Source organism: Rhincodon typus, chromosome 18, assembly GCF_021869965.1.
Source record: "Rhincodon typus isolate 14 chromosome 18, sRhiTyp1.1, whole genome shotgun sequence".
In the NCBI taxonomy this organism is placed as follows: domain Eukaryota; kingdom Metazoa; phylum Chordata; class Chondrichthyes; order Orectolobiformes; family Rhincodontidae; genus Rhincodon; species Rhincodon typus.
The window spans coordinates 46,832,955-46,857,803 of NC_063349.1; the positions used below are offsets into that span (position 1 = coordinate 46,832,955).

At 39.6% G+C, this 24,849-nt stretch overlaps 1 protein-coding gene across 1 annotated transcript in view; it reads left to right on the plus strand.

The window, feature by feature from the left end:
- LOC109937241 (plasma membrane calcium-transporting ATPase 1) overlaps positions 1–24,849 on the plus strand; it is a 58,347-nt gene that overhangs the window by 1,791 nt on the left and 31,707 nt on the right. The window contains exons 2-10 of the mRNA XM_048607941.1: positions 519–716; positions 3,888–4,145; positions 8,083–8,208; positions 14,546–14,659; positions 19,933–19,971; positions 21,585–21,743; positions 22,776–22,990; positions 23,676–23,918; positions 24,310–24,551. Coding sequence (XP_048463898.1) covers positions 519–716; positions 3,888–4,145; positions 8,083–8,208; positions 14,546–14,659; positions 19,933–19,971; positions 21,585–21,743; positions 22,776–22,990; positions 23,676–23,918; positions 24,310–24,551 — 1,594 coding nt within the window. The remainder of the gene's footprint in view (positions 1–518; positions 717–3,887; positions 4,146–8,082; positions 8,209–14,545; positions 14,660–19,932; positions 19,972–21,584; positions 21,744–22,775; positions 22,991–23,675; positions 23,919–24,309; positions 24,552–24,849) is intronic.

Genomic DNA, 24,849 nt, shown 5'->3' on the forward strand with positions numbered 1-24,849 from the left:
ACTGTGCAAATGGGGAGGGATGGGCAATACTTGTGTGTTTCTAACTATTTGAATGCAATGCTGACTAATAAGTTATGCAATTAACATCCAATCTGATTTTCGTAAGGAGGATTTGAAACTGGGGTTTCTAGATTGTTTCAAGCATGGCTTAATACACACTTGTTTTTATGCCAAATTTATGTCACCTTTTGACAGTAAATCAAATGTTTGGGAGCTTCGATTCCTTTTTGGTTTGTATCACTCCCTTTTTAGCTATTTGTTTGCAACTTTTAACATTAAAATTCTGGTAGAATAATAGGTTAGTCTGTGCACATACCAAAATTGAAATGGGTTCATACAGAATCTTGTCTGGTGCTAAGAAGCATGCAGGTTGTACTAACAAGGTCAAATTTTGACCATGTGTAGAAAACATCTTTTGGAAATTAGCTTTCCAATTGTTAGGAATTCACCTTTTTTGACTCCTGTTAACTGGAAGCTTTTAATTTAAAAATAACTGACTGAAAGGTTTGTCTCTGCAGGTTTATCTGGAAATCCAGCAGATCTCGAAAGAAGGCATCACGTTTTTGGAGAAAACTTTATACCCCCGAAAAAAGCAAAAACATTTATTCAGTTAGTGTGGGAAGCACTTCAAGATGTCACCTTAATTATTTTAGAGATTGCAGCCATAATATCACTAGGCCTTTCTTTCTATAAACCTCCAGGAGGAGACAATGAAGGCAAGTTTTTTAAGTTTGAAATGTTGTGAATACTGTTAAGTATAGCTACTCTGACAGAATACCTACACAAATATTTCAATTTGTGGGATTCAAAACAAAATACGGTAAAAGCACAATTTCTAGAAAAGCTGAACTGCGGCACTTAAAATTTTAGGTGTCATTTTTGAAGACAAATGAAGGGAAATGTGTTGAGGGTTATGCAACCTTTGAAATTTTCTGCCTCAGAGGGTCATGAAATATTTTGAAGGTGGAGATAGCTTTTGGTTTCCTTGCTTTAACAAGAACCTATCCAGGATAGGTCAGGCAGCATCAGAGGAACAGAAAAGTTGATGTTTCAGGTTTACACTCATCAGGACTGGGGAGGAGGAGGAGGAGGGAGCTCAAACGAATAGGGGTGGTGGGGCTGCAGGAAAGTAAGTGGATTTATTTCCAAGCTCCCTTCCCCCTCCCCAGCCCTGATGAAGGGTGTAAACCTGAAATGTCAACTTTTCTGTTCCTCTGATGCTGCCTGACCTATCCTGGATAGTTTCTTAAAGAAACCAAAAACTATCTCTCCAAAGAACCTTCATCAGGACTGGGGAGGGGGAAGGGAGCTTGGAAATAAACGGGGTTTTGCGGTTGCACCCTTAAACCCAAAATGTCAAAACCTGTTCCTCTTCTTTCCTACCTATTGACCCACTGTTCCCGGTGACCAAATCTCCAACTCCAACTCCACCCTGCATCGACTTGCCTTCCCCCAGCCCCACCATCCCCATTCATTTGAGCTCCCTACCCCCTCCCCAGTCCTGATGAGTGTAAACCTGAAACATCAACTTTTCTTCTCCTCTGATGCTACCTGACCTATCCTGGATAGGGTCTTGTTAAGCAAGGAAGCCAAAAGCTATCTCCACCTTCAAAATATTTCATGACCCTCTGAGGCAGAAAATTTCAAAGGTTGTACAACCCTCAACACATTTTCCCCTTTTGACTTAAGACAAAATGCACTTAATTTTGAGTGCCCAAGTTCAGCTTTTCTAGAAATGTTCTTTTACTATATTTCATTTTGAATCCCACAGATCGAGGATATTTGCACATCTCCAGAGCAGCTTTGGGATGAAGGGTGTAAACCTGAAATGTCGAAACTTGTCCATCTCCTCTTCCCCATCTATCTGCCCTGCCCTTCTCAGTGACCAATCCCCACTACCTCTACTTGCATCCACCTATCACCAGACCCCTATTTATTTCCAAGCTTCCCCCTCCCTGAAGCAGGCCTGACGAACCAAACCCAAAATGTCAACTTTCCTGCTCTGCATGACCTGCTATGTTCCTCCAGCTCCACTGTGTTGCTTTTGCCTCAGATTCCAACATCTGCAGTTTGTGCTATCTCAGTCCAGGGTAATTGGACAGTGGGATTTGAAACCTAAATAGATCTATTGCTGAATGGCAGAGCAGATTTGAGGGGCCAAATGACTTACCTCTCCTATTTTATGTTCATATGTAAACTTGTTCTGTGCTAAATTAGACTGAAAAATACTGTTCTGAAATAATTGGCAGTTATCAGTAAACCACTCCCTTCTTTTTATAAGATGACACTTTCACTTCCTGCATTATGTATGTAACCACTGTACATACAGAATTTGCAGACCTAGATTTGGGGAAAAATCAACCATCAGTCAGCAAGTACTCTTGCAAAGGCTAAATATGAGCTCCATTGCTGATTTTGTAACTTTGCAATTTGTACACTAGTTTGCAGATATTTATTCTTGGGGAGCCATCCATTATGTAAAAGTCTGCTTTAAGGGAAATATTGCTTCAAACATCTGCAGTGCAAATATCCTAACACGTTGAGAACTGGTAGGTCCATGCGCATACCCTTAAGATTTTTGTTAGCTGCAATTAAATACAATATTTTTAATGTGAAATACCGTAGATGCTGGAAATCTGAATTAAGAACAAAACAGTAAAATCTTTTCTTTATTCATTCACGGGATGAGGGTGTCGCTGGCTAGGCAGCATTTATTGCCCATCCCTAACTTCCCAGAGGGCAGTTGAGTCAACCACACTGGTGTGGGTCAGAAGTTGCATGTAGGCCAGACCAGGTAAGGATGGCAGTTTCCTTCCCTAATGACATGAGTGAACCAGAATTAATCTAGTCCCATATCCCTGTAAACCCTTCCTATTCATGTACCCATCCATGTTGCAATTGTACCTGCCTCCACCACTTCTTCGGCAGCTTATTCCATACGCACACTGCCCTCTGCATGAAAATGGTGCCTGTTATGTCTTTTTTTTTAATATCCTCCCCTCTCTTTAGCCTATGCCCTCTAGTTTTGGACTCCCCACCCCAAGGAAAAGACTTTGTTTCCCCTATCCATGCCCCTTGTGACCTTATAAACCTCTAAAGGTCACCCCTGAGCCTCTGACACTCCAGGGAAAATAGCCCCAGCCTATTCAGCCTCTCCCTGTTGCTCAGACCCTTCACAGAACTCCTTACAGGCTGTCAACCTTAAAAGTTAACTGTTTACTGAGTTGCTTCCTGATATGTATATTTGGCTTTAGCATGAGCCTGTACATCTTGCTGTAATATTAGCACACCCAGTCACCACTCCTTGTAAAGTGACAACTATATAAATCTGGAATCTCTAATGGCACAGCAGAATATTAGCAAAATCAAGTTGCTTCTACCATGAAGTAGAACTTGAACTCCTAAGAGAAGGAACAAAATTTTGACAATTTCCAATCCATTTGCCTTCATGAGGAGCTTTTATTTTTATGAATTCAAGCTTTTGTGAGGGAGGGTACTTTGTCACTTTTACAAATTAGTATGGTGATTGACCACTTCCTGTCTTTTTTGTTCTAAACAAGAAAAGCCATTGGAAGTAAGAGCCAGTTGTATGCCTTTCGGCTGTGGAGCCTGCTCAACTGTTTTAGCTAGATTATAGCTGATCTACCGCAATCATTTGTCTTAGTGTTAACCTCCTTTTATACTTGGAGTGATCCTTCCCTTACCCACCCCCCAACCCCGGTCCCCCGTATTTCTGTTATCATCACTTGGGTGATAATACAATTGGAATGATTGAATCTGATTTTTATGGTACTTGTGAAATCATTCTGCAATTAATATCAAAACATGAGCTAATAAGTGTGTGGTTCTTTATGCCCTCTTTTCATAACCTGTTCTTGTTTCTGCAGTGTGTGGTACAGCAGCAGGTAGCGTTGAAGATGAAGGTGAATCAGAAGCTGGTTGGATCGAAGGTGTTGCAATTCTTGTTTCAGTTATATGTGTGGTACTAGTTACAGCTTTCAACGACTGGAGTAAAGAAAAACAATTTAGAGGTCTGCAAAATCGAATTGAACAAGAGCAGAAGTTCACGGTGATAAGAGGTGGCCAAGTTATCCAGATTCCTGTGGCAGAATTGGTGGTTGGTGACATTGCACAAGTTAAATATGGTAATTTTCTACTTTCACATTTTTTTCTATAAACCAAACTGGAATCTGAAGATTTTAATGACATAATGCTCAAAGTAAAGATTCTTTAATTTAATTTATAAAATGTTACTGTCATGGCAGTGGGAGGGAGCAGTGAGTGATGTGTGGGCTTGGTGGTTAAATAAAATGCACATGAAGGCTAACTTTTATTTTACCTGGTCAGACAATGTGATCTCCAGGTTTCTTCCTAGCATTTGTCGTGTGTGCATATATTTAGGATTTAGCTTCTAATTGAGCATTGCCTTTTCCTTGTGTCAATGGCATAGTGGTATAATTGCTGGGCTGGTAATCAACAAACTCAGGATGAAACTGGAGCACCTGGAGGAAATCCACACAGATGTGTGTGTACACTCCACAGGCAGTTGCCTCAGGGTGGAATCTAACCTGGCTCCTTGGTGCTGAGGCAACAGTGCTAACTACTGAGCCACCATTCTGCCTGTTGTTTAGACAAACACCTTGCATTTCCACAAATGGTAAAGGCACCAATCATGTATCCATCATTTTTCCCATCTTGTTCCCAGAGTCTGTGCTTCATTCTCATCCTTGACAAAACCCCACTGCTTTGTCTTAAGTGTGTTCCATGTGGTACAGGGTCACACGATTCCATCACCAGATAAGGTCTCTGCATCAGTGCTGCTTCAGTCATGTTTTTACAAAATTGTCTGCTATAATCAGCATCTTGAGCCTGCTTGAGGTTAAAAAGTAAACACTGAATACTTAAAGATTCATTTTCCATTTATTCTTAAAATGAATGATTTTAAATCATTGTTTATTAACCCACCCTAATGGCAATATTTTTTGCCAACACTTAGTCATTGTCATAGTCATGCAGCACAGAAAAACAGACCCTTTGGTCCAACTGCTCCATGCTGACCATAATCCCAAACTAACCTAGTCCAGTTTACCTGTGTTTGGCCCATAATCCCAGAATATTTGTATTCGTCATATGTATTTGTGTACTTATCCAAATGTCTCATACACTAACTATACCTGTATCTACCACTTCTGGAAGTTCATTCCCCACACAACTCATTTTTTTTTTGTTTTTTTTTTAAAAAAAACAACAAATTGCCTATTATCTTTTAAATCTTTCTTCTATCAGTTTAAAAATATCTCCCTTGTCTTGAAATCACCCACTTTAGGGAAAAGACACCTGCCATTCACCTTGAACTATACCCTTCATGATTTTATAAACCTCCTAAGGTCACCTCAATCTCCTATGCTCCAGTGAAAAAGATCATAGCCCATCCAGTATCTTAACTCAAACCCTCATTCCCAGCAACATCCTGGTAAATCTTTTCTGAACCCTCTAGCTTAATATCCTCCCTCTTGTTTGTCTGTAATATCTGTCAACCTTGACACTGTCTCTTGAACACCACCATTGCACTCTAGCAGCAGGACAGACAGACCCAACAGGTGGTAAATAGTCAGGCAGGAGTTGTGCTGCAAGACCTTGACATGATATTAGACTCCATGAAGTCTCACAGTATCTGGTCAAACATGGGCAAGGAAACGTTTTGCTGATTTACCAGGTACTGCTCCTCTTCACATGTTAAATCATTACTCCTCCATGTTGACCACTGCCTGGAGGAAATATGAAGGGTGGCAAGGGCACAATGTACTGAGTTGGGGTCTTCAATGTCTACCACGAGGAATGGCTCAGCACTACTGGTCAAGTCCTGGAGGACATAAACACAATTTGGGGGTGAGGGATCCAACAAGCAAACACAATATTTGACCTCATTCTCACCAATCTGCTTGCTGTAGTCATGACTGTATTTGAGGGACTACTGCCCAGTCCTTGTGGCGATTAAAGTACCCTCTTCATATTGAGAATACCCTCTGTGGCAATTCCATGCTGAATGGGCTAAATTTAGAACAGATGACTGCTCAACTGGGTGTCTGAGGCACTGTAAGCCATCAGAATTGTTCAACCTTGATGTTTGGCATATCCCTCACTTTTTTTGCATCAAGCAAGAGATCATGCGTATAGATGAATGTGCCAGGAGCATAGTTAAGGCATACTTAAAAATGCCAACCTGGTGAAATTTTAATGCAGTGGTACTTCTGCAGAGCACACATGCAGCAAGCAATAGATCTAGTGATCCCACAACACAGATTAAAGCTCTGTATACCTCCCTGTTGAGAGGGACGATGGACAATTAAACAACTAAGCCGAGGGGAAGGCTGAACAAATCCTCCCATCCTCTGGAGGAATCCAGAGCATCTTCAGTCGTGGCAACGTAGTGACATCACTGCATTCTGGATCTTCATAGATACCAGGTCTTGAGCAATTTGGTTCAATCTGCACAATATGAAATGGCTGAAAGCCATACATTTGAAGCTTCGGGCCCTATCAACACCCCAGAGCTGGTACTTGAGGTATGGACTCCAGGGCACTCTGCACCCCTAGCCACGCTCATCCAGTATAGCTGCAACACTGCCATCTACAGTAAGTGGAAAATGATCAGCTCTGTCCTGTCTGCAAAGCAGGACAAATCCAATCTAGCTGTTTATTCCTCTAAACACCTGTGCAGTCATCAAAAGCTGTGAAAATGCTGTGACAGTACTGCAAAATGACACTTGTTCAGCAATAACTTGCTCACCAGTGCCCAGTTTGGATTCTGCCAGGAACACCTAGGTCCTGACAAGACTCCTTTTGGTCTCCATCCAAAGATGGATAAAACTTCATTTGAGGCGAAGTAAGAGTTGCAGCCTTGACATTTTGACTGGGTATCAAAGAGCCCTTGTTTATTTGAAGTTGATAGGATTCTGGGAAAGTTCTCCTGTTGGAGTCATGTCTTGCACAAAACAAGATGGTTATGGTTATTGGAGGCCATTCATCGGCTTCCCCAGACATTGGTGCAAAACTTCCTCTGGGTTGTGTCCTAGGGCCCAGCCGGCTTCTGCTTCATCACTGGTCTTGCCTCCATCTTAAGGCCTGAAGTTAAAATCACATTTGGTGCTGAGCGTTAATTATTGTTGTTACCTTGTACCAATCCACATGCAGCAAGACCTGAGTGACATTCAGGCTTTGGCTGATGGTGGCAAGTATTTGCAATGGCCATCTCCCATCAGAATCTCAATTATACATTCAATTACATGACTATTACTGAATCCCACCACTAACTAATAAATGCAAATTGCTACTGTTGAGGAACTTGGATAAACCATGTTACAATGGCTACAAAGCAAGTCAGAGGCTGGAAGTTCAGTAAGTTGCTCCTCCCCTGCATCTCAATAGCCTGTCCACCATCTACAATGCATTCAGTGTGATGGATGCTTAGTCAGATGACTTGCGATTGAACAATATTCTAACTCAAAACTACCCTGAACCTTGACTCTTGCTACTGTTGGTAATGATTCACACTAGTACACAATGCAAACCAGAACTTTGCCAAGGTTCCCTCGACAGCAACTTCCAAACTTGTCACCTCCGTCACCTAGAATAATGTGGGAAGTGGATAAATGGAAACATAATCATCTGCAAATTCCCCTCAACTGAATTAGGATAGAATCCCTACAGTGTGGAAACAGGCCCTTCGGCTCATCAAGTCCACACCGACCCTCAATGCATCCCACCCAGACCCATTCCCTCCATAACCCGCCTAATCTCCACATCCCTGAACACTGCACAATTTAGTATGGCCAATCCACCTAGCCTGCACATCTTTGGACTGTGGGAGGAAACCCATGCAGACACGGGGAGAACGTGCAAACTCCACACAGTCGCTCAAGGGTGAACTCACACTCTGATCCCTGGTGCTGTAAGGCAGCAGCGTTAACCAAATTGTCTCTCTTGTTGCTGGGCCAAAGTAATGGATCTACTTAATATAACTAGCATACCTGCATGGTTCAGGTTATAACAATCTTAATTTGTGACTTTCTGGTTTCTAAGGTGACCTCCTACCTGCTGATGGTGTGCTTATTCATGGTAATGACCTGAAGATCGATGAAAGCTCCCTGACTGGGGAGTCAGATCATGTGAAGAAAGGCCCAGAGAGAGATCCACTACTCTTGTCTGGTAAGATGATACAGCATAAAAGATACTGAACCAACTGTAGTAAGCATGGTAGACCACGCACTTTATTCTCCGGTTTGAAATGTGAAGTTGATTCCAAATCCATCTAAACTGCTTCCTGAATTAAAAAACAAATGAATGCAGGCAATTAGTCTCATTTTGTGTGGAAAGATACTGCCTGTATGGATTGGAAGGTTGGGCAGGAGCAATAAAACTAGACATTCACATAGCTGTGACAGTGTGGTTTTAGGCAGAAACTTGGGTGTAAAACTCTGCTTATAAATGTGGTGAAATTGATTTAAAGTAGAGGGGCTGGCCTGGCTAAATGACAGTTCTAATATTAGCCTTATTTCCAAAGTTGTTGGAGATTAAAATGTTATGTTCTCCACCGCTTTGGGGTAGACTAAGAAAAAGCCAAATGTTATAGCTGTGGAGGAGTGCAGTCATACTGAAGCCTCTCAAACCCCATGAATCACACTATTTGTTTAAATGTTTGGATTCATTCATCCATCCAAATGATCAATACTTTCCCTTTTCATACTGAGATTTTTTACTAGGTTTCTTTAACTTTTTTCAATGCAAAACAAAACATTCCTAAAAGTGGCAAAGCAATTTAAAATCTTAAACTATGATCTGGAATGAGAACTATATCCTCTTTATCCAAAAGCAGATATACACAGCACCAGTCAATAAAGAATCTGCACAGATATTCTAAAGGAAAAGGAAATTGCCCTTACTTGCTGATAGTTTTTAAAATAAAATTTCATAATTTCTGAGCACCAATTTCTTGTTGATTTGCATTAAATTTAATGACAGCTGTGGGCAGATGGAAAATCTTATAAATGAGACTTCAGTTTGGATGGAAATCGGTTTGTATCCAAGTTTTTGGGTAGTGGTTATAGTTCAGCTATTCAAATTTTACAAGGTAGTCAAAATACTGAGGTGTGGAAACTTTCAGGTTCCCAGATACCTCAGCCAAGAGTCTTGCAGTTTTACTGGTACCTTGGGGCTTTTCCTTTCTCCTGGAATGGAAAAACCATTTCAACCACATCTGTCAACTAGATGAATGAAATAGTTTACTGAAGTACAAATTGGAGCATTATCAAATTTAAGTTCATAGACAAAACATCATGAAATGCATGGTACAAAAAGGTAAAACTGTAGTTTTACTATATCTCCGGGCTACGCTCTCATTTAAAGCGACAACTGGTAGTGTTGTAAACCCAAGGGTCACCTTGCCTCAAGTGAGGGAAGAGGTTGAGAAGGAGAGGCCTTCATGGTAACTCTGGCCAGTGCAGGAACTGAACCCATGCTGTTGACATAATGCTGCATTGAAAGCCAGCTATCCTGCCAAGTGAGTTAACTGATCCAAAAAAGATTTAGATAAGACAGCTGGCATAAGCTACTGGGAGCTTGCAGAATTTTCTGACTATTTTAGATATCTGGGCTTTTTGTGTGGATATTGTATGTATTGCATTTGCCAATGGAGCTTAAAGCTGTAAAGTGTTTTGGTTTTTTCAATAAATGAACAAGTTTTTGTCAAATTTCTGCTTTTAATGCATTCCTCATCTCAATGTTGTATGTTTATTTACTCTTCTTCCTACCTATCAAAGTACTGTTTTGCTTCAGCTCATGGAGCAATTCTTTCATTTGTTCCTTCCCTTCCATGCTTCTCCAATTCTGTTTCAAATTGTTGCAGAAATCCTCAATCTTGCAGAAGTGTTGGAGTTCTGCAGCAACCCACATCAGAATTGAATCCCTCAACCACAGCATAGGAAAGAAGTGAATGCTACTGGTTGAATTAGGGCGAGGCTGAAGACTTTTTTCATTTTTGGAGATAAATACAAAGAACCAGTACTAGAGTAATAACAAAGTCTTTCCTAAAACCTACCTTTTTTAAATAAAGCTGGTAGTCAAAACTTGTAAGATCACTGAGGATGAAGAAATTTGTATTGTATTTAAGAAAAGCAACGTTAATTAAATAGCTTGCTTCTATAGATCACGGCCAAGATAGGACTTAGGACTCCAGTACCTGAGCAAGGTGTGTTAATGACATCAACCATCAAGAATACCTTGCAAAGGTATTTATATGGTCATCTTAGGCTCCAGTGATCTATACTACAAAGGCAGTTCAGTGATTTAAAGTAATTTTTCAAAATTATTTTAACAGAATTTTTTTCCAAAGGACTATAAGGCGATAAACATTCCACTCAAATCCAAAAGGATAAGCCAGGTAACTACAGACTAGTTAGCTTCAACAGTAAGAAGCCATAAGGGATGACCCAATTTTAAAGTGTTATGGGCAGGTCAGGCAGTTGATGCAGATGTGGAGGATGATCATCTTTTGTAAATGTAAAGATTGCTGGATATGAAACATCTTAATTTCAAGAAATTGTTTATGGTGTGATAAGATCACAAGATTAGGGCATTTGTTGTTTAAAGGTTGGTGAAAGGATGAAGCAAAGATGCTTCTCTGACCATATGGCTATTTTGGTCCAAGTTACAGAAGGTGTTCTGACCTAATGGTCTCAGATCTTTTGAATTTCCTCCCTTTTTTGTCCAATTACTTATGTGAGTGTAGATTAACAGTTTATTGTCACTGACACTGAAGGAGACCTGGCAAACTAGAAGAATGCAGATTTTCCCAATTGGAAAGAAATAGAGAACATAGTAAGTTTTTTTTTTTTTTTTTTTTTTTTTTTTTTTTTTTGAAATTATGCTCATAAAGAATAGTCAGATTAGTCACAGGTCGACTATAAGTCATTAGGCGCTTTGGTACAACTCATCTGTGCTGACCAGATATCCTAAACTGATCTAGTCCCATCCGCCGGTTTTTGAACCATAGCTCTCAATCCTTTCTGTCCATGTACCCAGCCAGATGTTTTTTAAATGTTGTAATTGTACCCACTGCCTTCACCTCTCGCTTGTTCCATACTTGTAACACACTCTGCATGATAACGTTACCCCTCAGGTCCTTGTTAAATCTTCCCCTCTCTCCTTTGACCAATGCCCTCTAGTTTTGGACTCCCCTATACTGAGAAAAAGACCTTGGCTACTCAACCTATCCATAGATTTCTTGTGAATTAATTGTTCTAGGGCAAACAACTGTGTGGCATTCAAGTGGCCTTTATGCAGTTAATCAGTAATGGACACTTCAATCTCAAAGCAGTTTGGAAAATAAATCTATTTTCTGCTAGTGTCAAGGCCCTGATCCCTGCATATACAATCTCAGAATGATAACCTCTGCAGTAATTATCCAACCAGTTGAGTCCATGCTGGTTCTCCACAAACAAGTTGATGATTCCCAATTTGCTCTTTCCACTAGATGTGCAGTTGAACAGTGTGGTGAAGTTATTCTTTTTCTTCCTACAACCTTCAATGCTCATTTTGGGCCTTGCCAGAAACAATTTCGCATTACAACTTGATCCAAAAATTTGGTGTTACGGTAGATCACTCTCAATCACTGAGTTGGCTCAAAGGACTAAATGGCCTACCCTTGCTCTTTTTGTGTATTTGATGAGAACTGAATTCTAGAGAGGGGTGAGAGTAACTGTCCTTGATGTCAGGGCTGCATTTGAGTGGTAGTAAAATTGGAGTCTGTGGATGAGTGAAATCCTTCCGGTATGAAGTATTATCAAAGCAGAGCGGCTGTTAAGAAGTTGAACCCAAGAGCATTGCAAGAGTTCATTGATCTTATCCAAGTCACCTGTTTCATCAATGAGCTGTCTTCCATCGTACAGTTTGAGGTGGGGATGCTTGCCTATTCCAAGGAGTTCCATTCACAGCTCCTTGGGTAAAGCAATCCAAGCTCCAATTTTGGGCCTACAGTGAGACGCCAGTGATATCCTGACCCCAAACTTAGCTATCTCCAATGTTTAATTGTCTTCCCTTGACATTATGGTCCTGGCTGCTATTACTGAACAAATCAGATTCCAAACTGAGATCTGACTTGATGGATCATATTTTGTTGGTTTTGGTTTTGGCGAGGTAGTCTCCTGGCTTGTTTTTAAATGTTGCAGAATGGTTTTTAATAGAAAGCAAGTTTAGTAAATGAAATACATATGTAGCTAGTCTGATTTATTCTAGTTAATATAACACAACATTAAAGATTTCAGTGTTCCTGTAAAAATCCTATACCAGAGGAAAAATGCTTTCTCTAGCACCTGCATTTGCTTAATTTAACTGTGGCTTTCACTCCAGTCCAGAAAATCCAAGCTTCCTCTTGGAACTTGTTTATACTTAAATGTTCTCTGGCTTCAAATAACCTCTTCAGGATGTTATTCCAAACACATGGAATTATTATTAAACTGCTGACCAAGGTATTTTTATCCCCTCTATCCGGCTTCATTGAAGACTTCTGTAAATTTGCCCCATCTAAAACTTTTCCACCTATGGGTGTTTTTGCTAAGTTCAAATTGCTAAAACTTGCTGCATGCCCTTCATGCTATTTAAACTCCAAATGTAAACGCAACCTCTAGTTCTACAAGCTGCCTGTGAAGTATTTTAAGGATCATCATGGCTATAGAAATACTGGTGAATTAATCATTTAACCCTTCAGTCACATTGAAAATCCAAACTTAAAAGTAAATGATAAAATATAAATCTTTCACCCTACATTACACCATTCATTGGTATCCCTCATTGAACAACCCCAGATAGATATTGGGAATTACATTTAGTCAATGGCTGCAACAATTTGGGATTCCATTCCATAACAGGTGACTCTCCAACTGACTTGACTCTTTCCATTGTTGACAAAGCTTAGGTCAGGAGTGTAATATACTGCTTGCCTAGGCTACAGCAATAAACAAAGCTTCACACCATCCAGCTCAGTGCAACTCAGTTGTTTAACACTCCAAAACAAGTACACCATGATTGCTGTATTCCATCATTTGAGCTGCAGTGCACCTTGCCTGGGTTTCTTTGGCCCATTCAAACTTGTGAACTCTTTCCTTGAAGGACAAGAATAGCAGTTCCGGGGAAACTGCCTCCTGCTAGTTCTCCACATTGTTACAACGCCCTGACTTGGAAATACATTACTCTTTTTGTCACTGGATAATAACTGATTCTGTAATAGCATTCAGTGACACTTCCACACATCTATTCATGACCATTTAACATGTTTCTGGGATAATTAGAAACAAGCTATCGCTTATTGTGTCCGCTGCCACAATTTTTTTTAAACCTATCCATTGAACCTCAAACCCTCCCAGTCTGATTTCCCCTTTTTCACAATACAGACATGTGACTTCTTTTTAACTGAGCGTGCTGTTAGTCCTGATCCCTGCATAGGAGTTTGAGAGGTCACCTTTTAAAGAAATTCATAAACTCACGGGTATCGATACAGTTAATGATAGGTGTCTGTCCCCCTAGGGTGGGGGATTTCAAGACCAGCGGGAGCACTTTTAGGTTGAGAGAGAGATTTTAATAGGACAGGAGGGGCAGTTTTTTATACAGTGGTTCATGTGAAAGGAACTTCCTGAGGAAGTGGTGGATGTGAGCACAATTAGTGTTTAAAAGACATTTGGATAGGTACATGATGACAAAAGGTTTGAAGGGATATGGGCCAGGAGCGGGCAGGTGAGATTATGTTCAGCATGGACTTGTTGGATTGAAGGGTCTGTTTCCATGTTGTGTGATTCTGTAACTGAGCTTCTTTCCCTTCCCTGCCTAGCATTCAGTTGCATATAGTTGCAATGAAACATTCTCCAAGAACTAGTGATAATTCCAAACATTCATCACCCCATTGTGATCAAAAAACTTGTTTGTTCTTGTCCTCTTCATAAAATGTATCTTCCCACTGAACTATCAATTTGAATTAAGTGTCTTTGTTTATTTTGCTTTTGCTTTAGAGGTCATGCCTTAATCTTCTAGAAATTAAATGTTTCACCTTGTAACTCATCCTGTTTACCTTTACTTGTGTTAATGTTCTGTATTCTGTTTGAAGTTGGCTCTGACCAGTGCATTCTAATGTCTCTTCCATCTGCAAATCTCTATAGGTGTAGGAAACCTATAGTAACATAGTCCAACATTCTAGCTGCTGTGTAAAATGTATCTACACTTGAACTAAAAGTTCATTGATAATTCTGTTCTTTAAATATAGCTTAGATTGCTAGTATATAAACTTTACCTTTTTAACACAGTAAATTTACTCAGTTGTGAAACTGATTTGGAATTATTCAGTCTCAGCAACTACATCCTGCATTGTTTAGAAACCATTGGTTTCTCCAGCCTTGGGTTTAATGGGCATGGACCCCTAAATTAACAGTATGCAATAATGAAACAACAATTATAAACACTTTGCAGTAATGGCCAGCTCTAACTTGAATTTACTTTTCAGGTACCCATGTTATGGAAGGTTCTGGAAGAATGATAGTCACAGCTGTTGGTGTAAACTCTCAAACTGGAATCATTTTCACCTTGCTTGGATCTGGAGAAGAGGAGGAGAAAAAAAGTAAGTATGATTGCATTGTTCTTTAACCTCAATTTGAGGCAACAGTTTGACACGGTGTAGAAATAGTTAACTTAGGAGCTTTTGAAACATAACTATGATACAAGTACAAGAATTCAGTCTCATTCTTTACAGTATAATCTTGAGCTGGATATTAAGCTGAGGTTATGGATTGTGGAAAAATGCTTCCTTATTACAACTTGCCTTCCATTTGTTTAAGTGCTGGAGTTCTGCTTTTAATCTTGGAGTATCCAACATTTAACCAGATTCAAAAGTAATTCTACATTTTGGCTGTCCTCCAGATATCAGGAGTAAAGTCATGTAATTGCACTATTCTTGGTCAGCTGGTCTAAATAAACTGGCCAAGTGTTCTGTTTGCCAGTGACCTTTTTTGGGGGAAAAAAGCTTAATGGCAATTTGCTGTGATGGTCAAGGGTACGTTGAATAGCCTTCGCAGTGTTGAGGTCTGCACTGATTTATAACCAAGCTACTAAGGGACCCTGGAACATTTGTGAAAGCACATGGTCTTATTTAGGATACTTGATTGCTGGGGGAAAAGATCCCAGGAGTATATTTGTTGGACTTAAATTTTGTATGCAGTTTTTGCCAATTTGTGTTTGCCTGACGTTACCAACTAATGTACTTCATTCAACCAATTTAGAACTGGTCGCTGTCTCATGTTTATGGGCACTTGCAATTGTAAATTGACTGCAAGGTTTTTAAAGAACTAAGTTACCAGATTTCAAAAGTCCTTAGACCACTGAGATCCACATCCTGGAGTCATGAAAGGTACTATACAAATGCAAGTCTTAATTGCAAATCCAGCTGAGACTTCCTTCCTTTAACACATTGCAGAATCATTTGTGATTGAATTTGGAAAAATACCACTTGTTCCATCTCCTTTCCTGATCTACCCCTTTAACTGCCATTAGATTATTAACAGTATGCTGGACAATAAGGAATGTATCCTTTAGATTTGTCTAGACAAAGCACCTTGTTGGAACCATTTTTAACTGCAAATGTCTGTGTAATATGCATTCATATACTATTAATACCAAAATATTGCAAGTGATATAACTATTCTGTATGGGCAGCATTTTTCAACTGGCATTTTACTGACCAGTTAAGCTATTGCTTGTGTTGACTATACTGCTGTCTATTGGAAAAATACCACAAGACCTTTTTTGATCAACTTGTGCATAAGTAGCACCATCCTCATATGAAAGATGATTCTCCCGATGCAGCACTAAAGTACTGCACAAAAGTGATGGCCTAAATTAAGATTGAGTTTTATAATGTTTGAACTCCACAACCTACCGAGGCAAAATGTTTCCAGCAGGACCACATGGTGCTGAGGGATAGGATATCTTTTCTGTATGTTAGTCCACATAACTTCTTGCAAGCATATTGGAACATTTTTGGTTTTGGGTTTTTCAATCTGTTCCACAAATCAGTAAACTCATGGCTGATTTTGGTTTTCCTCCTTCCCTTTCAGTCCCCTTCCCTTCCCCCCCCCCCCCCCGCCCCCCGCCAAAAAAAAACCTTGGGCTCCCTAATCTATCAACTGACTCCTCCACCACCTTCTGACAGAATTCCACATTCTAATGACTTCCAGAAAGATTTCTCATCTGTCCTACATGAATACCGTTTTTGGTATTCACTTGGCACAAGAGTGTCACTGGCTAGCCAGCATTTATTCCTAGTTCACCTTGACAGTGGTGGTGAGTTGCCTCGTTGAACTGTTTCATTCAACATACTTTGGGTTGATCAACAATGCCCTTGGGGAATTCCAGAATTTTGACCCAGCGACTGAAGGAATGATATTTTCAAGTCCAGATGATGAGTGGCTTGGAGAACTTGCAGGTAGTAGTGGTCCCATGTACCTGCTGCCCTTGTCCTCCTTCTAGACGAAAGTGGTTGTGGGTTTTGAAGATGCTGTCTCAGGAGCCTTGGTGAATTTCTGCAGTGCATCTTGTAGATACGACGTTTTGGACTCCTGTCATTGCCACTCAACATCAGTCCCATCAAGTCCCCTTAGATCTCATGCTGCTTCGGAACAAGTGGAGAAGTTCACCAGGTCTGGCACCATCAGTGTTGTGAACATAGTTTGTCTTCACAGGTGAAAGGGGCAGGAAAAAGTTTGCTTTTTAATGTTGTCAATGGTGGAGAGGAGCAACTTAAGGGTGTCCAGATCAAAAGACAAAATGGTTGGTTGTGCTAATGGTGAAGAAGAATAGTGTAAACTGGGTGAAAAGTGTGAAAAAGAGAAAATGGCCCACTTTGAGAACAAAGTCAGAGGGGATGGAGGAATGTAATGAAAATAGAGGATATCTCATGCTCTGAAGTTGTGGCACTGAGTCCTTGAGTCTGTGAAATGCTGCTGTTTCCCCAGATTGTGCCGAGCTTTGAATAGTAGCAGGCCAGAATGGAAATGTTAGCAAGGGAGCAAAGTGGCTTCTTTGAAATGGCAAGCATCTGCAAAGTTGAAGTCATTCCTACAGATAGTGGTGGGGTTCTGCAAATCAGTCACCTAGACTACATTTGGCCTTGCCAATGTGAAGAAGATTGCATTGTGAGCAGCAGAAACAGACTACTGGAAGAAGTACAAGTAAAACCGCTTTTCACCTAGAAGGCATTTTGGGGCCTTGGACATTGAAGAGAGAGATGATGAATGAGCAAGTGTTGTACCTTCTGCAATTGCATGGAGAGATGCCATAGTGGGGGAGTGAGAAAGTGTTGAGACTAAGAGGAGTGAACCAGGGTGTCTGAGGGAATGGTCCTTGTGGCGTGCTGACATTGGAGGTGATGGGAAAGCTAGAGGATGATGCAACATTAGACTTGCCCTTGGGATGTAGCCAAATCAGCTCAAAGACCGGAAAATATATGGTAGATTGCTTGCCATAAGAAAAATGGTATGCCTTAATTTAATTTTCTTTCTCTCTCTCTCCCTCTCCTGCCCCAAAAGAACACCACAAAAGCAGTTGACAGGGTCCTTGCCTGTCTGACCCAACTCCTGCTCTTTGGCTGTCAACCCTTTTTCCCAGAACAATAATACTATTCCCCTTATCCACACTTCTGCCACCAGTCTCCATGTTCAAAGGATTATCTCATGTTTCCACCATCTCCAGCGGGGTCTGTTAAATGTTCAAGGTCAATGCTTTCTTTTTTTAATGGTCCAAATCTGTACCCACTGGGAACTTGTTCATATGACAAGCATTAATGGTGACAATTGTTTTCTTTCTGGGCTGATTATTGAATCCTTTTTCAAAAGGAAGTATTGAATCAGTTGCTGAATTTGTGCAAATTCATTGCTTTACCAAGCACATAACTAGGCATCATGTACTTTCGCATTAAAAGTCTATCTAGATGGTCACTCCTCATAGTACTTAATGGAAAGTACTTAACGTGCTTGGTATTTTCTGTCAGTGGTTGCTAGTCTTGCTGACAGGAGGCTGCAGCCAAGTCAAAAATTTGGATATTGTACTCCGATTTGCAGGGCACTTTTAATTTGCTGAGTTACTTTGAAGAATATCAGCAACAAACTCTAGAAATCTGAGGAATTGATTTTTGGGCTACACAATACCCATGTGCATGGCTATAAATGTAGGCCAGTGAAACATTAAATTCAGAATTCTCAAGCTGCTGTTTTGGATGGCAGGACTAATAGTGAAATTTCAGATGTTCTGTTGAAGTGGCACAAACAGGCTGATGTCTGGTTAAAAGCAGCAACTTACAACAATTGCAGAAAGGAAACAGCCAGCTTCACTTAACTTCAGATATTTTTCTGTAGAGAGAAACCACCACCCCTGAGGTCTGAGGGCTTCTCACTATCATTTTTCACCCAAAAGGTGGTTCTGAGTAACTGAACAATCAGCTGTTGTCTGGCTGATAACCTTTTTTGGGTCCACGACTGGCTGCAATTCCACAAATCAATCAACAGCATGTTGGCATCTGAATCTCACTTTGAACCCTGGTGCAATGTTGTCTCTTTACACCATCTCTCCACATTTGCAAAACAACAGTAAATGTGAGATAACAAAGTGTAGAGCTGGATGAACACAGCAGGAAAGCTGATGTTTCTAGTCTGGACCCTCAACAGAGAATGTCACAAGTTTTAGTAAGCTTACTAAATTCCTCCCTAGTTCTTTGCAAAACCAGTCCTTTTCACAATTCAATCCACAGACAAAATGAATTTTTAAAAAAAAATATTATTTTGCAGTAGGACCTACTGCTTTCTACTGGCTATCCTAAACCTTTGCATCAGGAGACATTTTTGTGATGCTTTTGAGTGGATCTAGAGCTAGTCTATCAGGTGTTTTTCTCCTTTTGTAAGTTGCATGCTGCTGATAGTTGCTGACTGGGTATCTTTTCGTTCGCCAATAAAACAAACATGAATTAAGATCAGAAGTAGGCCACTGATCCCCCTTGAGCCTACTCTGCAATAGATTCAATAAAATCATGGCTGATCTGACTACTCCATGTTCCACTACTCCCATAACCTTTTTACCCATTGCTCATCTGGAATCTATCACCCTTGATCTTCCAAGACACTCCTTTCACTGTCTTTCAAGGAACTAACTTCTAAAGTTACTCAGCCCTGAAGAGTTCTTTTCTCTAATTTAAATGGGTGGACCTTTTTATTTTTCAGACTTTGTTTTTGTGACCAATGGCATTTTTAGGTGGAGCATCACAAGTGCAAAATCTCAAATCTTGAGCACACCAATAAAAACACTGAACAAATCATGAGCTCACTACTCAAGCTCACGCTCATTCTTCATTACTCTCAATTTGGGTTTAACTTCACATTGGCATGATTTTAATTAAATATAGCAAAAGGCAGTTCAAACCATTGTAGATATTTTAGTCAACTTGTTCAGGGGTGTTGAGATGCCTTCTGTCTCCGAGGTAGGGGCATTACCACTGTGCCTCAAACCTGTTGTCTGAATACTTTAAGTACTAATAGTTTGTGTAGCAGCACCCTTAAAACTAACTTTAATCATAATGACTAATTGCACTGCCTTTGTTGCATGCCCTCATCTCCTGATTTATTCTGCTCCCACTGCTGTTGTGGCCTACAGACTTTCCCTGTTTTCCAGCCTCAAATTGTACATGTGAATCCTTTTGAAATGAGAGCATAACTCTACTTGAAACCTGGTAACTTGAGTCGATGGCAAATGCTCAGTTTATTCAGATTATCAATTCTCACTTATATCATTAAATAGCTCATGGTTTGGAAATGTATAAACTGAGTTAATAAATTGCTTTGGTTTTTTTAGACAAAAAGCAAGATGGAGCTGTAGAAAATCGCAACAAAGGTAAACGAATGTTTTATGCAGCCTTGGCAGGATCAATAGTACGGTTTGTTTGGCCTTTTCTTTTTTTTAAGAAAATGTACCTAGAAAAGAGTTATTAACTAACTTTAGAAGTTAGCTTTTTAGCTTTTAAGATGAGTAAATGATCCAAGTGAAGAAAAGGGACAACTAAGCTTTGCTGTGTTAGGAAAATGTCCTTTTAATTCCTCCAATTTTAATTATAACATTTGAACACGATTCAAAAACTTTACCTAACGTGGCAGATTTACTTTAGCAAACATTATTTTTGATTACTCCAAGACAAGTTTGCCTAGTATGTTCCCTGATGGGCCATCCTTTGGTCCAAATCATGACTGTGACATTAGCCTCAGATTGAGGTGGCTGCAGATCCTCAGTAGCTACACCACTGAAACCTCTGAATAGAGTTTAGTTGTCACTTAAGAGAACTGTAACTAGCATTGGTTGCCAGATTCAATTAAAGTGGTGAATTTACAACTGAGTAGACTGTGTAGATTCCAATGTGTGCATGTAATCAAATAGCTCTTTCAAAGAAACCATTTGGATGCATTTGGCTGAATGACAGCCTCTGAGCTGTAAGATTGAGACCATGAATTTTATGGTTGGGTTAATCTCAAATTGTTAATTACATGTAATCATGCCTAGTAAGACTGTTAAGCAGCCTTGATTCCTTGTAACAACTTTGTTTGTTAACATTCTTGAGGCCCTCAATTCTTAATTTTTTTTTAAATCTAAAACTGCGCTTTAAAATACCTACAGTGGCTAAATAATTCAGTATCTGAGTGTTTTTAAGTTCCATTTTTACAGGAGAAATGTTTCATTGTGAGCATACAACCAATAAGTATGTAGCATGTCACGGTAATCTTGAAATTTTAGTTGTGGATTTAAGTTTGTTATTTAGTCATATAACTGCAGCATGAGTTATAGTAACTTAATTCATCTAATGGGGGTCATTCAGCCCAATGTTTATGCTAGTACTTGAAACGGGTAGTGGTCTTCCCCTGGACTCTGTTCCATAATACTTGAGTATTAAAAAAATTGAGTCAGCTTTAGCCATCTGTTTGGGTAGTGTATTCCATAGTTGACAACAGAAATTAAGAGCCGCAGTAGGCCACTTGAGTCTGTTCCACGATTCGATAGGTTCGTAGCTGAACCTTTATCTCAATGCCATATTCCTGCTTTCTACCCCACACCCCCTTGATGTCTTTTAAATCTAAACATTTATCTTTGAGACTTGGTAGGGGTTAAAAAGTTGAGTTTCCCTCACCTATATCTTATACTAATTATTTTAAATCTAGCCAACAATTGACTCACTTGCCCAAGGGAATAATTTTTCTAAACCCTACCATCAAAATCTGTCATCTTGGGCCACCACCAGCCTTTCCAATCGAAAGAGAAAAATTCTAATGTCAAACGTTTGACTGTATTCCTTTATTCTTGGCAAACCACCTCTGCCTTTTGTCTAAGATCATTGTATCCTCCTTAATCAACAAAATAACTTTTCATGGCTAGCCACTAGAACTCCAGACCTCCTTCAACTAGGGGATCTGACTCCTTTTAAAAAGATCAATGACAATTTTACGCTCTTTAATCCCCAGCTAAAGCTCAAGATGGAGCGGCTATGGAAATGCAGCCATTGAAAAGTGATGAGGCGGCTGAGGATGCTTCTGAGAAAAAGAAAACAAACGTGCCTAAGAAAGAGAAGTCTGTGCTCCAAGGGAAGCTCACAAAATTGGCAGTTCAAATTGGTAAAGCAGGTATGAATGTTTTTCACTTTCACGAGACCATAAGATGTAGGAGCAGAATTAGGCCATTTGATCACGGCTGATGTTTGTCAACCCCATGTCATCTCCCTGTAATCTAAGACTCACTAATCAAGAACCTATCCGTCTTAAAAGACATTCAATAACTTGGCCTCGTAATCCTGAAATTATTTTTCTTTGTAGAATTATATGGATGTGATGCTTCATTTCTTGCTGCATGATATTGATTTGATATCTGTAAGCTATATCCCTACACAAACGCATTAGAAAAGTTAGTTTTAGTCCACTGGGAACATAACTGAATTTTGTGAAAGTAATTTCAAATTCAGTTGATTGTAGATCAGTATAAACAAATTAATCTGAATTGAATTCCATTTAACCAAACTGAGGTTGTAAAAAAGTGTAATAAAAATCACCTCTGAACAACAAAATAGTTTTATGTAGGCTTGGGTACTAACTCTGCGCACATTAACCAGCATGTAACCATTTGAAAGGCTGCCAAGACTATGGTAAGCTTCATAATTCTCTAGATTTACTTGATACTTAAGAGACTGACGACACAGTCAGCACCATCCTGGCCCACCCCAAACACCTAGCAGTGTTGGCATACAACCCTACACAATTCCTACTTCATAACTAACATGGATTGATCAGCTTGCTTAGAGCCGTGAATGTTTTACTTACTTTCCTAAAACTAGAGAATTTTGAAGTGCACGAATCCAACTGAGGATCTATTCAGCATTACTGCTTGAGACATTTGAAAACTTGTTGCTTTTAAACTTGTTCAAACTATGCCTCTTTATCAAAATATTTAACTAGTAACTTTGGAATACTTTAAATTATAGCTTGTTGATATGCTCATTCATAAGTCAAACAAATAGGGTTGAGCTATTCTGTCCTGTACCTGTGACCGCTCTTAGACAGTGGCTTTTATAGCTTCTTGAATGAAGCAGTGTATGGCAGCATTTCACATTCCATTGTGTCTCTGACTTGTTATAATACTGTTGATCTGCTTTTCTTCCATAGGATTGGTGATGTCTGCTGTTACAGTTATCATTCTTGTTCTGTATTTTGTGATTGATACGTTCTGGGTCCAGCAACGTCCTTGGTTAACTGAGTGTACTCCAATTTACATTCAGTATTTTGTTAAATTTTTCATCGTTGGTGTTACTGTCTTGGTTGTGGCAGTACCAGAGGGTCTCCCGCTTGCAGTCACAATATCTTTGGCTTATTCTGTGAAGGTAAGCCATTACATAAATATAACTGAAATTGTGGCTATTAGCCTGTTTGTTTTGCTTAATGTAAGCTCTTCCTCACTTTACCTGAGTTTAAAGCTTTGATTTAATGTGTCTATTCCATATGCAGCAGCTACTTTTTGAGTAACATTAATGTAAGTCTTGTGACTTTATATCAGGAATAACTGACTAGATGACCAACAGTATGAGACAGCTAAACTCAACTTCTATTCTAAACTTTTCAAAATGCATCTGCTTCTTGTAGGGAGTCATTGCGTTGTGATCTAATCTTTCTCTCCACCTTTCTGTGGGCACAGCCTGATTTTGAAAAATTGAAGTTTCTACTTCTGTAGTGTGCTTTCCCTAGCTGCTTCTGGGGTTCCACAAACAATACAATCATCACTGACGCGTGGGTTTTGTGCATTCCAAAATGGCTACCCTTCCTGCAGTTCAAACCTAACTGCATCTTGTGCTTCAGAACCATCTGTTTTGCGTGGTCTTAGAATTGACTGCATGTTATTAATGAGTTTCAGTTTTCTTTAACCACTGGTGAATGGCAAAAAAATGTGAATCCCAGTACAGTCACAACTAATGTAAATGGTTTCCCTTTTAAAATTGTTCTGTCAAAAGCTAGCACTCTGGATACACATTCTTGAACTGGATGCTAATGATCACATCCTTCCAAATACAGAAAATGATGAAAGATAATAACTTGGTCAGACATTTGGATGCCTGCGAAACAATGGGGAATGCAACAGCTATCTGTTCGGACAAAACTGGTACCCTCACAATGAACAGAATGACTGTTGTTCAAGCATATGTAGCAGACCGGCACTACAAGATGATTCCGGATCCAGAGTCTTTTCCTGAGAATATTATGGACAAACTTGTTGCTGGGGTAGCTGTAAACTCTGCATACACTACAAAGATACTGGTATGTTGGGAGTCTTTTAAATATTCAGTGATAATGATTCAAGATTCTTGCATAAGGGGCATGCAGTATATTGTTAGAACTGAGGTTTCTGTATTTTGGGTTTTAAACTGTATCACAGTTGGAACCAAAGAGGGTATTATTTGAGTACATTACAAGGAAGTAATTCAACTGAATTCAAATGCCCTAATCGGAGACTGTTCTTGAATAGCTTGCCGGTAATTCAAAAAACACTTTGCTGATGGCCTTTAATCCTGTTTTTAATAGGATTTGTTTCTGTTGCAGTATGTAATAGCTGTATACTTTGATAAAAGATGATCTTTTAAGTTCAATCTGATTTGGATCAAATTCTGCAAGATTTAGTATATTAAATTTTACTGATCTAATTTTATAGCCTCCTGAGAAAGAAGGTGGCTTGCCACGTCATGTTGGCAATAAGACGGAATGTGCCTTGCTGGGATTTGTCATGGCTTTGAAGAGAGACTACCAGGCAATACGGAATGAAATTCCAGAAGAGAAACTATTCAAGGTTTATACCTTCAACTCTGCACGAAAATCCATGAGCACGGTTCTGAAGAACCCTGATGGTAGTTTTCAAATGTTCAGTAAGGGTGCCTCTGAGATTGTTCTTAAAAAGTAAGTTTAATTTATGTGATTATCATGTAGTGGCTTTTTGTAGGGGACTTAATAGGGATCTGATCAATGATCCAAAGGGAACATTAAACTGACCTTCCAACTGGTAATTTGGCCTTTGTCAGGGCTTCCACTAGACTTGGGAAGGAAGGTTGCCGCTAACGTTTAAGCCTGGAAAGCTAACTTGAACTTGTTTTGTTTGAGAATAAATGAAAGCCTCAAAAGGAAGCTAAGGTTTTTATTTAAACAGGGTTACTTGGACCTTTTTTCAGTACTGTACACATTGAATATGAAACTTAAA